The following is a 15,502-nucleotide window of genomic DNA, read 5'->3' as shown; positions in this document are numbered from 1 at the left end:
CAAATTATGTACGAGCATATTAATTTTATTATTATCTAATGAGAAAAAATAATACCAACAATGCGGACACCGGGTTTAAAAATGCGACATTCTCCGACAAAAGCAAGCGAAAAAGAATACAAACATAAATTAGGTAAATAGGTACCGAGCCTTTGCTAATTCGAAAATTCACAATAGAAAATTTCAAAAATCTGAGAACGATACGATAGTTGCATCTATGGATATTTTAGTAATGTATGGCTCAAAGCATGCCTTCTGCATAATTTTAAAATTGGCTTCAATCTATGCGTTGCGTATATAATGCAAAGTGTTAGTTTGGGGACAGATACTTTGGGCCTGTCCCCAAACTATACAAATGTCCCCAAAGTATGGGCGCGCTCGAAAAACTGTCCTCATTCTATGCTTCCCACATATATATATATATATATATATATATATATATATATTTTATATTATATTTTATTTTATATATATATTTTAAATTTATAAATTTTAGTAAGAAATGAAGCAACCTACATAATAATAATTGTAGATACATTATATTGTGTTAAAGATGTCTTAATTTGGGCGGCGGGAATGCGTACCACCATTTATTGGGGAATTATTTATTGGATGGCAAACATCTTTGAACGTAGGTCACCGCAAGTAGTTCGCTACGTTTGGTGACTTATCAGGGGTTCCCGGGTTCATAGAGTGTGAGGTTTATCTAGTTTGGCGGCGGATGCGTCTGCCCACATACTGTGTGTCGGGCCGAATTGAGAGAGACTGGTTGAGGGAGCCCTTTGACCGCTCCAGCAGGACGCCTTGCACAGTGGTGGGAGGGATGGATTCTTACGCCTATCACTCCTGAACTCACTGTGAACCCCCTATCCTATCCCTATCCCTATCCTATTACTATCACTATCCTATCATCCCGATTCCTATCCACCGATCGTACATTTTTATTCCCATAACTTTATTTTGAATTTAAATTTGTAGTTTTTACAACAGATATACAATTTTTACATGTAATACAGTCTTATATATTATAGATTTTCCTCACCATAAAGAAAAAGGGTCCTGTGTTTGTAGAGGGAATTCTAACTTAATTATATAAAGTTATGTATGTAAGTAAAAAATAATTATTGTAAATAAACCAAAGATAACGCATAAGAAGACGTAGGATTTGCCAACAATAGAAAAATAGGATTAAAAAATAATAACATATATGGACCCTTAAAGTAGCTTTAAGTAATTTTTCAAAATAATCTGAAACTCGTGAAAATGTTCAATAATTTTTAGATTTGAAGGAAGATTGTTAAAAAAAAGTTATTCCTGGATAAAGGAAGGTATTTTAAATGTGTTTTGGGATTTCAATGTTATTCTGATATCTTGCTGATATATCAAATTATTAGTTATTTAACTGCCTTTCTATAAAAAAACAAAGTATTATAATTATTCAAAGTATTAAATTTTTTTTTTTTTGTGTTGTAGGTACATTGAGTATTGTAAAAAGAATTCTCTGTAAGAATGCAGATGGCTTTTTAAGATTACCTTAATTATCATCCTATGATCTGTTTTAGGTAGATATAAAATATTGTCATACGTTTCTACCCAGTCAGTGATACCATATTTTAAATAGATTGAACAATTGCATAGTACACTCTATTTAGGTTTTCTAGTTAAAAAATATTTCTAAATCTTATAAAAAATATAAATATATTTCTCAATTCTTTTCAAATTTTCTCAAATAAGTGCTTTCCAATGTTGATATACGAGTATTTATACACCAAGATATTTATTGTTGTTAGTTGAACTATTGATAGAACATTCTTGATTGCTATTAGTTCTTCCTTTCCTTAAAATACCCTCCACACAGCATCCCCAAAAACGTCATATTTTCCAAATGGTGGAGAATTTTTCCGCTAAGCTATTGTAAAAAATGGTACTCCAGTATTATTATAGGCTGGAGTATGTATAAGAGATACAAATCTTCATTTATAGATTATAAAAAATTACAGAAATCGAAAGAATTGCAAAAACCACAACATTAATATGCCAAAAAAAAATGTGTATATGCTTACGCGTGTTTTCAAACAGAAAAGTAAGGCGCGTTGTAATTTAAATATAATTAATGTGGAAAATTTGAGTGACACATTAATTAATCACATAGCGAGGAAGGAAGTTAATTTGAAATATTTGTAAACAAGAAAGTTGGACAGAAGACCCAACAAAAATATAACAAGATACAGACAAGATACTCAGATAACAATGTGTGCTGGTATTTTTTTTGTAGCAAGAATAAAATACATACCTATTATTTTTCACTCTGAAAAATTAAATATATAAAAATTAAAAATAAACAAATTTTAAAATATACAGGTCTCATGAATTGTAACAATAACTTTTGTTACCGGTCATAATAAATCAAATATTTATAAACAAAAAAATAAGTATAGGCTTCATTAACACAACGCTAAATTCTTGCGGTGAGTTCGGAGGATAATAATTGTGTGCATACTCATTAAGCTCCCGTGCCCAGCCGAAGGGAATTTAATTGGGGCAAAAATATCACATTTCACAAACACACGGAGTTCATAAAATAATTATGACTATCCCCTCGCTAACGAATTGAAGCACAAAGGGACGGAGATGCATGAATGCGGTCGTGGCGTATCAACTACTCTTATGGTAAGCATTATCTTTACATTAGGCGTATAGGGTCTTGAGAGCCCACTAAACACTGAAAAGATTAAAACTAGAATTGTGATTGTAGAGAGATAATAAACAATAAAAAAAACAAATTTTATGATTTATCTACATTAGCTACTTCAAACATTGAATAAACGCTCCCAAACTGATACAGTGTATTAGCAAGGATTAGGTATCAGAATAGGTAGGTTTATAGAAAAATTTCAGTAAAATTTTTAGTTAACATTCTAAGCAATTTGAGGCTTCCATTGGAGTTCCACAGGGTTCTCACATAAGACCTGTATTATTTATCAATAATATAGTAACAATATTTGAAGGAGTTACGTACTTTGGCGGTAATGGCGTATCGAATACCTCTGGTTCACACATTATATAAACTCTAGGAGTGTGATATACACCGATTTGAAAAAAAAACTATTGTCGAAAGTTTACATAAGACCTCGCTTACACTTCAAAGCAAGAAGGGACGATGCTGCATGAATGCGGCTGCGGTGTATCTACTACCTAAGGGACACGCATCATAATAGTGTGAGCTAAGGTCTTGAGAACCTAATAAACCCTGAACACGTAGAATTGTGATTGTAATTAAACAAATCCTTTCATCCTGTTTGTATTGTATCATTATCATTAGTATTGATTTACTGAGAATTTTGGCCTCTTTTGGCGATGCCTCGCAGATGTTCGCTGTGTGAAGGGTGCATAGGTTTCACTGCTTTGATACGCTACAGAGGAGCCGGGAAGAGTCAACTCATCGGAACCTCTCTCGCAGCGAAATCGGAAAACGCTCTCGTCCAGGCTGTCCCTTAGTGGCAGGTAGGACCCCTACATCATAGATGGAAGATTTCCCCCAAGCCACCGTTACGCAAGCATTAAAAATGTTATATTTCATATGCATTTTAAATTATATATTTTATTTAATGTCTTGTAAATCATTTATTTTATTTATGCTCTTATAAGGCAGACGGAGTATTTATTTATTGCACACACCGCTCACAGCAGAATTAAAAAAAACATTATTATTACTATCGGTAATTATTACTTGAATAGGTATATGTTTAGGCATATGTGCCGTAGTAATTCCCTACATAGCAGTTAGAAAGTTAAAAATATATACGTATATACGTTTATAGTTTCTACATATGTAAATATATATGTCATTAAGATAGTAATTCTAGGCCTAATCGTAAGACAATAGTTATAAGCATTGGTCGTAAATCACTAGGTATAAATCTTATGGTACGTGTACATTTGCGAACCTGAACGCGAACCGAGCCACGAATTATGGGGAAGGAACGAAGCAACTGCAAGCGGCGTTACGCGCCCTTTGCAGTGGCTTTGTTCCTTTCCCATAAGTTGAGGTTCAGGTCGCCAGTTCAGCTCGCAAAGATGTAAGTCACTATTTTTAAGTTATTAATTCTAGTATAAATTATTTAATATATATATTTGTACAGCGCCCTTGGGTGATTTTTAATAATTTAAATAGGCCAAATATTATTATTATTATAAACAAAACCAAATCAATTCTACAAACAAAAATACTTACTTCACCCCAAACTACACATCTGCCCCGATGGTGGTGTTGTGATTGCTGTCCGAGACGCTGGTTAAAGAGAGAGGAAGCGCAACACGGCATAATAACCTAAACAATTATCAAAGTAGATAAAAAAGTTATTTTACGGGGAAATTCTTCACATCTTTGGCGTTACTATTAGTGGTTAGTTAGACGTTAGGGTATTTTTTTAAAGAAAACTATATTTTTAAACAGTGGGTGTTGTTATGTTGACCATGAACTTACAAAATTGCTTTCATTCCGCTTTGTTGTAAGGAAATGAGTCCCCACAGTCAGTCGTACCAAATAATAATGAGAAGATAATGAAATTGAAATGCTTAGCGAGGAAAAATTTCAGTGAATACAACGAATACAATATCCTAGTCGGAATTGTCTATAAATACACCTAATTCCATAGAATATACACCACGAAAGTTGCGTTTCCATTAATCATTAAGGCAAAGTCATAAACGATACCTAGATTTACATGATTATACACAAGATGTTTATAAAAAAAACACATATTACACGCGAAGGAAAAATTCATTACTAATAATGTTATGCACGATCCCTGAATATGTAACTATGAAGTAAAGTAAGTTTTATAAAGTTACAGAAAAGTTTCTAAATTTATTATAAATTGTCGTGTTTATGATAATAGTTTTTCCCTGTTTCACAAAGTAAAAAAGCAAAAAAAACTTTTGTAGATTTTGAAATCAAATAGTGTTTTAACTTTATAATAAAGGTAAGGACTCACTAGATCCACGTATGCAACGTGTGCATTACCAATTTCCAAGGCCAACATGCACTCTTGTCCCACGCACGTGATGCGATTTTGAGGCGTTGTATCGCGGTATTCCGTGAATTTTACTTTATAAATCACTTCGTAATGTCTTAGTAAATCCATTAATTATTTATCTTCCATTTTAACAACAAAAAGAGCAACAAATTCCAAAACCAACATAACATTAAATGCAAAATCATCTGGTTGGAAGGCCTTCTACCAACGCCATCTTTCCTTCACTGGGACGATCTGACAGCGATGATTCTTCTTATCGCGGATTGTCTTGCGTGTGACAAGTGTGTTTCTGAAGAATCAATTTTCATAGAAAATGTATGGATTGTAAGTTGTCCAGATATCTTAATGTGTTGCGTACATTGTGTACGTGGTCCCAGTGTGATCTTACCTTGATCCTCGCAATTCGTAAAGCTGTGAAAGTTGAAAACTAAGAGCGGTTTCTTTGTTTTTTTTTTCCATTGAGCGAAATAATAAGTCTAGAATATGCCAAGTCAGACATTAGTTTTGAGGTAGTATAAATATTGACCCTCCCTGAGTAGTGAGTGAACGGTTGAAGATAATGGGTCAGTGAGTCAACAGTATTAGCTTTGATCATTCTTTCAGCCCCTTGTTTGCCAGCCCTGTTGTCCCACTGGGAAGGTCAGACCCTTGGAGGTCTGAAATTCTCACAAACTTCAGATGAATAAATAAAATTAGTTGTAAATAAAATTGTTTTGAAGATTTCATTACACAAGGCATAAAGATGTAAATATGAATCACTTCTGGAAAGATTCGAATTGAATACTAACCCTTTTGTGAAGAATTAATTATGTATGAAAACTTTATATAATATTAAAGCAAATATTTTAGTTATTTTATATTGATGTTAAATAACTGATATTGTTATATTCTTGTTGGAGTTTTTTTTTAAATCCCATAATTTGTGTAATCTTGAAGTAGGGAATATAATGTAAGTAAGTACACAGAATTAACTCAAATTAGTTTAAAAACAAAGCAAATAAGTTAAAGAAATGCAAAAATCGTACAAAAATACTTACATTATTAGTTTTATAAAAATAGTTCGTGTAGTCAAAAACCAGTAATCTTATCGAGGTTCTACGGATAAAAAAAATAGCACAAAGGGTAACAATTATTTTATAAGCAATAATTATTAGCCTGAAACACTCATCCACATTGACAAATCTCCTGATAAAAGATACATGACGCCAACGGGACTTTCGATTTCAGGTCGACAGCTCTGACCACTGAGCTATGGCGGCTTATCTCTTATCTGCGAAATAATTCAATATATACTAGTGTTTTCATTCAACAATTACTGCTTGTTACATTTTTTCACCTGAAACACTAGATGGCGTCGAGACAAATTGTCTACATTTTTTGATGAAGATACTAGAACTTGTCAAATATTTTTTTTTTTTTTTTGGTAAACTGTAAACGGGACCTTTGGCGTCATGTATCTTTTATCAGGAGATTTGTCAATGTGGATGAGTGTTTCAGGCTAATAATTATTGCTTATAAAATAATTGTTACCCTTTGTGCTATGCATAAAAAGTCTTGTCTTAAACATTAGTTTACCAAAAAAAAAATAATTGATAAATTTTTTTTTCGATTTTTCGTAATTTTTGTAATAGATTGATAGATTGTAATAAATTTACTGTTCAAACGCTATTTAGACCAAAATAACATAAACAATCTATAATATTTTACGATGCGTAAGGATTTGGTCACGAGTTAGTTTTTTTTATCTCGCAATCCTATTTTTATAATAACCACAACGATTTTAGCGACCGTAAAACATCCACATTGGCAAAGTTTTCCCTTGTCCAACCATAAATATGAGTTTTTCACAGTATGAGTAAAGTAATTATATGTATGTAGTAACTACTGGAACAATATCTCTAGGGATTATTCAAGTGGAAAAAAGCGATGTGTTTATTCATTTACCGCTTTATTCGTTGGCTTTTCTCCAATACTCTACTTGATAAATTGGTCCCGTACTTGCTTTCATGCCATCTGCAGCTAAATTTTATTCCCTCGATTGGTGTCGTTTTATTAAAAATGCGTACAGTTTTATTCACGTTATTTAATACAATAATTTAGAATGGATCTCAGTTTATTCATGCGTAATACAGTATCGATGGTTTAAAATTAAAATTATTAACCCACTCACAATATTACAAGACTACTCAGTTTTATACTGTCTACAGTAGGTATATGCTTGTCTTAGGAGATAAAATATTTCAACCCTAATTTATTTATTTGAACGCCTCTGATTTTTAATTTTTATGGCTAAAATAGGTAATGTACTATCGAAAAAACTACACTTATGAAGCTTGAATATGCAATGTAGGAAGATAAGGATCACAGGGGCCTATTAACAAAAACACAGATAAACGCAAATAAAGATTGGTATGCTCATATGCCCAACTTATATGCACAACTGTATCTCTTAAACAGCTGTATGTACGAGATAAAGCTTGGTGCCACTAATAAATATGATTAAAGCATTACCGAAATAGTATGAGAAATATGAGTATTTCAAATGCGCCACATATTTATATATTCATTTTCTTTAATTTTACGTAATAAAAATACTGTTTTAGAAACTAGATAAAATTGCTGGTGAATGTATTTAAAATAAACAGTACGATTTCAGAATAATAAAATTTGAATATCAAACGTGAAGAATGTTGTCAAAAACGCTAACCACATTTTTAATTAATTTTTTACTAATTTATAGGAAAATTGAGAGAATTTATTTATTTATTGTTTTTGTGTTTAATTCGTAGAACTCCATTTAATTGTTTAAAAAATTAATTAAAATCAAATTTAATAATATAACTATTAAGTTCTGCAAGTATTTTTTGGTTTTTGTTATTGTTACAGCTGTTTCGAATTTCAAGGCCATTTTCAAACTGTCAGTCTGACAATTAATTTAAAAAAAAAAATGAGAGAACTCAATATTTCGATAAAATATTCGTTTTGTTTTGAAATTTTGTAAGAACACTGTAACTTTACTTTTTTCTCCTTCATATAATGATAAAAAATTATAGATATGCCAATTGTTACGATAGAGGCGCAAAATATGAATTATTTGTTTTGGTTATTTTAAGGATTTTATCAATGGTGATACCAGTATAAATATTTGAAAAAAAACTGGGAAGAGTTATCATTTCTCATTCTAACGTGGAAAAATTCCATATTTACGAATGGTAGAAAAAAAGATAAATATACTTTTATTCAATACGTGATAACTTTTTAAAGATGTGATGAATTATCATTTTGATGATTTATCAGGTCACTGCTAAAACTACCCGCGTGTTTATTATCTGAAAAAAAGCTTGTCTACGTGGGCGAGGGTAGGTAAATAAATTGTCGCCGGTGTAATCGAGCGCAGGTACTAGTCTAGTGTGGGCAGAGAGGAGAGGGTCATGCGAAACATGCAAGCTCGTGACCACCTGCGATCTGAAAGGTGCCTCTAGGGACTGATTGTTAAACTGGTTGTTTGCCAATGTGTTATTACCCATATCATAGTAATATGGCCTTGTCGAAAATCTGCGGAAGATGACTATTAACCCTTAGTGCGCCATTCACCGTGGACTCGCTAGTACTTTACCACAATCGCCCCGTTTTTATTGTATTTTGTAAAATAATTGCACACTAAAATATGTTTTTTTTGTCTGACAAGAAAATAAAGTATAAAAAATAGACTCTCATTATATCACCTGCAAATATATTAAATTTATCTTTGAATTTTTTTATTTGTTAATGTGAAAATTATTTCCGATTTTCAAAGCCATAGAGCCTTATTTATTTACTGGAAAGAGATTATTTATTTTCTATTGCGTAATCACATATTTAGGTTTATGTAAAATATAAAAAAAAAACTGTAAAAAAATTATACATTTTCAGAGAAAACATTACTCTGAATATAAGTTCATGTATGACGGATGTATAAATTTTTTTCATAAATATGCAAAAAAAATATCTAGTCAGACCGCAAAATTTACAAAAACATCATTTTGAAAAATAAGAACAAGTGAGTTATTAAGGCGACACAAGATAACGAAGCTCGAGGCTCACATTTTAATAAATTCCGTCGAATGTGTAAATTAAACACACTTTAAACTTTATGATCATCCCTTTATTAATAACAATGTGCCAACTGGTTTCGGTACATCCATGTTTTGATGAGAGATGCATTCATGCAATATACTTTAATAAAGATTAAAATTACAAAGTTTTTGTGTACTATTTTTGAGTATCTTGCCAGCGAGGTTATGGATCAAGTTCTTCCTCAACATTTTGCAAAGCTGGTTGTCAGAGGGTTCACGAATAATATTTAATTATCGAGGTTAGAACAAAGATTAGATTTAGATCTTAGAATCAAATTTCAAACTAGAAAATTAGGATTAGGAAAACACTAATTTGATGTGCTATGAAAGCCTAAAATCAGCAATGAAGCCAGCAAATTATTAAGCATTAATATTATAAATTAACTAGTTTGTATCGTGTACGGGGAATTCCTGCAATATTGGCTGCGGTTGGATAGGAGAGCCGTCACAGACAACGGGTCCATAATGCGAATTTCATCAGTGAAAACACATCACTGCTGCAGATGACAAGTAAACGCGGCAATGAGATGAGAGTGGCGGGTGAAATAGTTAATAAATTAGATGTCCCGTACCGGCGGCGCGGCTCGCAGTGTTAATCAGAGGCGAACCTCTCGGATACCGTTGACAAGTAAAACCATGTGTTGTACACGGGGACGGAAGGAGGCTTAGATTTAATCCTGTTCGTAGGGCCGGTATATCGGTTGCCCTTTATGCTCGCTAATTTAGGCATGCTTATTTGGCCGCTTAATCATTGCTAGCCGCAAATAATTGCATAATTTTTTCTCGCCAATATTTACATGAATTGCCTACTTTTATCAGTATGTATTTCGACGATTCATCGAGCGATGAAGAATGCCGGTGATATTAATTAAGAGAGGATGATATTCAATCTAAAATGGTAAGTATATGAGTGAATTATGTAAGAACACGTTTTTTTCATTGATTGGTCCGTTAGAGCTTATCAAAATTCAATTCATACAATTAATCCTTGACATTTTGAAAGAGTGATGACAGTTTAGTTTTGCAAAGAAACACGTTCCTCTACTAAAATCATAGGCAAAAGGCGTACATAATATTGGTGATACATATACTTACGTCTCATATACGGATTGTCGAGAATCGACATAAAAACCGAGCGAGCATAAAGACCAACTGATATACCGGCCCATAAGAATGTTAGTTTTTGGCGAAGTTAATTAAGAGTTTTCGCAATCAGTTATTTACACGCAATGCGCTTTTACCGAAACAATCGAATAGATAGGTACTTTTTATCCTGGCTCCTGTAAAGTTTTAAGAAATTCACCATTTGCATTGATCATAAAAATTATAAAGACGTTTCGACGAACAACTATTTAAAACTTGGGAAAACTCCCAAGGGCGAAATTGCATCGCGTTAAAAGATTTTTGCGCTGAAAATGCGGCTCTAGTGCATCTCGTCACCGTGAAAACTTGGCACAAAATCATCGTCAATCAGACTGATTTCGTTTGTCAGTGCATTGCTGTTCGTCCCCGTCAAACATTCCTACGCGAAATCTGGTTAAATGAACTAAAATTTAGCTTAAAATTAAGTGTCATTTTTAAAATGGGAACTGTATGTATGCATAATAATTCTGACAAGTGATAAAGTGAGTACAACCTGTAATATAATATTTTAACAGATAATTATTGAAACTGTCATTCCAGAATTGGAATTACGTTTAAATATACATTTTAAGGCGATGCACTAAGTCGTGTAATATTTTAAATGGAGCCGCTATCAATAACAGCCCTTACGTAGATGGCGATAAGGTTTAAATTCCCGCTTAACACCATCCGCCTGTTTTGATTTATGCAAGAAAAAAACATGGCCAAAAAGTTGCTTTTATTTTATTTTGTGGATGTTCAAGCATAAATATTGATTTTTATTCCGATCATTTTATAAATAACTTAATTTGCCACACTATACAAAATCACAACCGAAAATGGGTTCGTAAGCTTTCATAGGCATTATACATTATTTTTTTCTGGGCTTATAAATAGACTTAACTAAAAAATACTCGATCATTTCAAAGACCAAGATGTACTCTACTCCCAGTATTTAATTAAAGCATTTGAAACATATCTAAGGGACCAAATTTTCTAACCAAAAACACATTATTTTGCTTTACTGCGAAGTACATCGCCTTAAACGTTGATGAAGAAATATTCACATTTTTATGTCCTATTTTTCGTTTAACGGAAATTAAAAGGATTTTGGTCGGTCATGGTAAAGTTGCGAACTGATGGTGCTCACCACATAAAAGTAGGTATGTGCTGCTTCAAATTCAGATAAACATACAAAGATTTTATGTTTCATAGTTGCGAAAAGTCAGTTTCTGATAATCTTTTAAAAATAGCTTAGGCAATATTTTGCAACCCTCCAACCGGCCCTGCACGATTCCGTTACTAGTTAATTACCAGCCTATCGTGTGAATAATGAGTGTTTCCACTTCTAACGCCGTTATTTAAATATTCAGCTTAGAATTGTACCTAAACTGTTACAGGATGAAGACTGACAGGGAGTAGGAGTGGGTGGAGGCAATCCAAGTCATCGTGTTGTCAGTATATTTAATTGACTAATTAATTACCGACACAATGAGAAAGTTAAATTGATTGTTTCTAAAATACATACGTAATTTGTTTGAATATTCAAACGTTGGAACCTCCAATGGACAAATATCTAAATATGTTTTATTTATTCGAAATCGATTTTTTAAAAGGATTAATTTACGATTGAAGGCTGTTTACAAAATAAGTTTAACAGTAGCATCCATATCAGTTGACACAGTTATTGAATTCGTTTTAGAGGATAGAGCGCACACAATCATCGCTGCCTGGCGCAAACTCCACAAAATTGTATAAAAATTGAATAACTGAGGAAATGTAGAAAAATATTTAAAAGTGATATACTATTTATTAGTATTATTTTTATCTGGTGATATATACGCAGGAATGGAATCGTTCAGTATATTGAAATTACAAAAATTTAACAGATTTATCTCGCTTACTTTTCTATTACATCTACATAAAACGTTTTGTATCAAATTGTAGAAAATTAAGCCTATTTTAAAAACATGTAAAATCCTTAGCTGAAAAAATAGTCCTTTGTGCAAAAAAAATACAAAACTGAAGAAATATCGAAAATTTCGCCGTTTTTTTATTTTTTTCGGAGATCAGGAGGACTAACAAGGTCGAACATTTGTATTTATCAAAAGGCCTACATCACATACAACATATAAAAAAAAATTGTTCCCTTTTTGATGCAAAGTATTCTTGGAGATTAATATACAGGGTGTATCGGCACGTACCCGACAAACTTTAACCAGCTATTCCTTAGCATATTTGGAGTAAAAAATCTTATGTGGACTTTGCTGTCCGGTAACGTTTTTTTTTAATAAAAAATTTACCATTCATATTTTCACCACATGTCACCACTGTTTTATCCTTTGTCAAAGTTTGAAAACCCATCTGACAATATTTTATTCGAATCCCGTTGAATAATGCACGTGTGTATCTATATTGGCGCACTTTTACAATCACAACGAAATGGCACGGCACCATTCGTCTCATTTTTAACTATTATTATTTAGTGTGTGCGAAAGAGCGAAGACGCTTTTCGACATACTTGCTTATAACAGTTGTTGAACACGAAAAGCAATGCCAATGACAGTGATGTAGTGTGGAAATTTTTATTTTTTATTGAAAAAAAATGCTACCGGACAGCAAAGTGCCCAAAACATTTTTTACTCAAAATGTGCTAAGGAATAGCTGGTTAAAGTTTGTCGGGTTAGTGCCGATACACCCTGTATTAGAAGAACGTGAACGGTTAAGTTGCCACGATATCTCAGTAGTTAGAGCAGTCGTCCGTTTAGCTAAAGATTCCGACGTTCAAATCTCGGTTGCAGCATATTCATATGTCTGTGGTTGCAGCAAATAATATTCTCATTAAAGAGCTGAAAAACGGATTTAAAAATTGATGTTGTATCCATTTTCAATTCACGACCCATTGCTATGTATGTGAACCTTTAATGTAATTTGTACCAACTACCATTCTCCGAAAATCGTAAATACTGGCACATTGATGATTCTAAAAGTCAAGCAAAGACATGATTTTTGTATAATTCATTAGTCCGGAGCTAATTAGAGTATAACTCACCTATTTCTATTTGATAACCGAAAAATTTTAAGACAATTAAATTATATACTTAATACTCCTATTGAAAATATATACTAAAACTAGCTAATGGAAAATCTTAAATTAATAAAATTGTCCGATAGAGGATTGGTATCGGATGCCATTATCCTTTTTACGATTATTAATCCCCTACTGATAGCCCAGCATTATTGAAATTGACTTCATTTGATATTCCGAATGGAGTCACACGAACTAAAACTATCTTTCAACAATAATACAATGCAATATAATATAATATAAGTCAATATAATTCCCCACATTATAAGCTCCCCACCACGCATACACTAATTAGGTAACCAATATGCGTAAGTAGCAGATATTTTTAATAGCGCCGAAAGAACTTTCATTTCACATATTAGTTGAAAACATTTGTTGGTTAACAATTTGTTTCTTAAAACCTGTATTGGTATGTTTAAACTGTGTAATAAGATTTGTAATATTTTTGTTGGTAAAAAATGTTCTATTCTGTATTTATAGGTACTTGTCACACGTCGATGTAACCAATCAAGGATACAGTAGTATAATATGGTACTAAACTCTGCATCAAAATCCCACTCTCATTTAAAACTCACAACAATATTTTAACATTTAAATCTCAAATAAAAAGCTGGATACAAGATATAGGGAGATCAGAAATATACTGACATTAAATACAGACTGAAACCGAAACCACTCAACTGAACAAAAAAGCACCCTGTAATATGATTATAATTATTTCAGAAAAAGGACTATGTTTATAATTACTTTATATTATCCATACTAATAAATTTTAATCAAATATAAATGAAATCATCAGCACGGGAGATTCTAGTGACGATATTACACTTATTATTTCAATTACATGGATACTAAAGAAACGGTCTACTCTCTACGTCTTGACTTTGTTCCAAGAATATCGACTAAACACTTAACAAAGGAAGAAGAAAATGAAAGATCTTGAAAATCGAGCATTTAGCAAAAAAGTACGAAGTGTTTAACACAATTCTGGTATTTGTGAATATTAAAAATGTATACTTACATAGCTCCCACGTAAAGAATGTTTGATTTGATATCCATGTACATTGTCCTGTAGAATAGTGGTCCACAGCCAAACTCCTGAACGTGATCTGAAAGGAAACAAATAATTCAATTAATTTGGTAATAGTCAAAAAGATGTTCGAACAAGGTGTTATGAGTTTTGTCACTATTAATAAAAGCTAGTATGTTACATTATTTAATCTGAAAACCTTTAATAGTACCTGGTAAAATCGATTCTGATATTTATAAATTATATTTTAAAGGAAGGAAGACTTAAGATTTTGACAAACAAACATGTACATTTTTATTTAAATAAATAAAATAATTGGTCCTTTCTATTGAATTGCGTTAAAAGCAGATCAGTGCTATCAATAACATGCAATTAATAGAAGCCGAACGATTGTGCTCATCCCAAGAAAAACAAACATATAAATTATATTATAAAAAATCGTATAATTTCATATCAATGATTTCGTTTAAGGGACTTGTAAATTATTGTATTCAGTAGGTCACAATCATCAGCGAAAGAACATATTAAAACGGCTATTTTCAAACATTTAATTCACAATTATTTATACCCGAAACACTACACGCCACTGGTATCTACCAATATAGATAGAATTGTTGGCATATTCTTTTTCATTTTCCGATTGTATGTCCAGGTTAAATCTTCCCCATGGGAAAATCTAAACCCTTCCACACACTTTTACACAAATGATCATCTAGTCAATTAACATTATGCAAGTGCACTATATAAGCAAAATAAATACAAAACAATACAAGAACAACACGTCAACTCATCAGAGATCAAATGGGAAAATAATTCACCGACTCCAGATATTTTCATATCAGAGGGTTCGGCTCGGTAGAACTTCTAACAGGGCCTAAAAAATCCTACTGATCCCTCAAAATAAATATTTAAAAAATCTTTCGTTATCCTACATGTATTTAAAATTACTGATTTTTCCATTTTTATACATAATTTTTTTGATAGATCTAATACGCCTAAATTTTTAATGAGAGAGCTAGGTATAATGCCAGTAGCCGAAATAACGAATGGTAATATTTTATCTCATTCAATTATAATTATATTACATTCTCAATTAAAATTCATACGT

At 32.1% G+C, this 15,502-nt stretch overlaps 1 protein-coding gene across 2 annotated transcripts in view; it reads right to left on the bottom strand.

Moving 5' to 3' along the window:
• The window catches only part of LOC149423778 (semaphorin-2A-like), a 647,562-nt gene that overhangs the window by 137,065 nt on the left and 494,995 nt on the right, over positions 1-15,502 (bottom strand). For both annotated transcript variants that reach the window (XM_089631808.1, XM_089631809.1), the window contains one exon: positions 14,386-14,473. In XM_089631808.1, coding sequence (XP_089487934.1) covers positions 14,386-14,473 — 88 coding nt within the window. The remainder of the gene's footprint in view (positions 1-14,385; positions 14,474-15,502) is intronic.

The sequence above is a fragment of the Hesperophylax consimilis genome, chromosome 5, assembly GCF_061612785.1.
Source record: "Hesperophylax consimilis isolate HC1 chromosome 5, BYU_Hcon_1.0, whole genome shotgun sequence".
Taxonomy (NCBI): Eukaryota; Metazoa; Arthropoda; class Insecta; order Trichoptera; family Limnephilidae; genus Hesperophylax; species Hesperophylax consimilis.
This window is presented reverse-complemented; position numbering and strand designations above follow the sequence as displayed.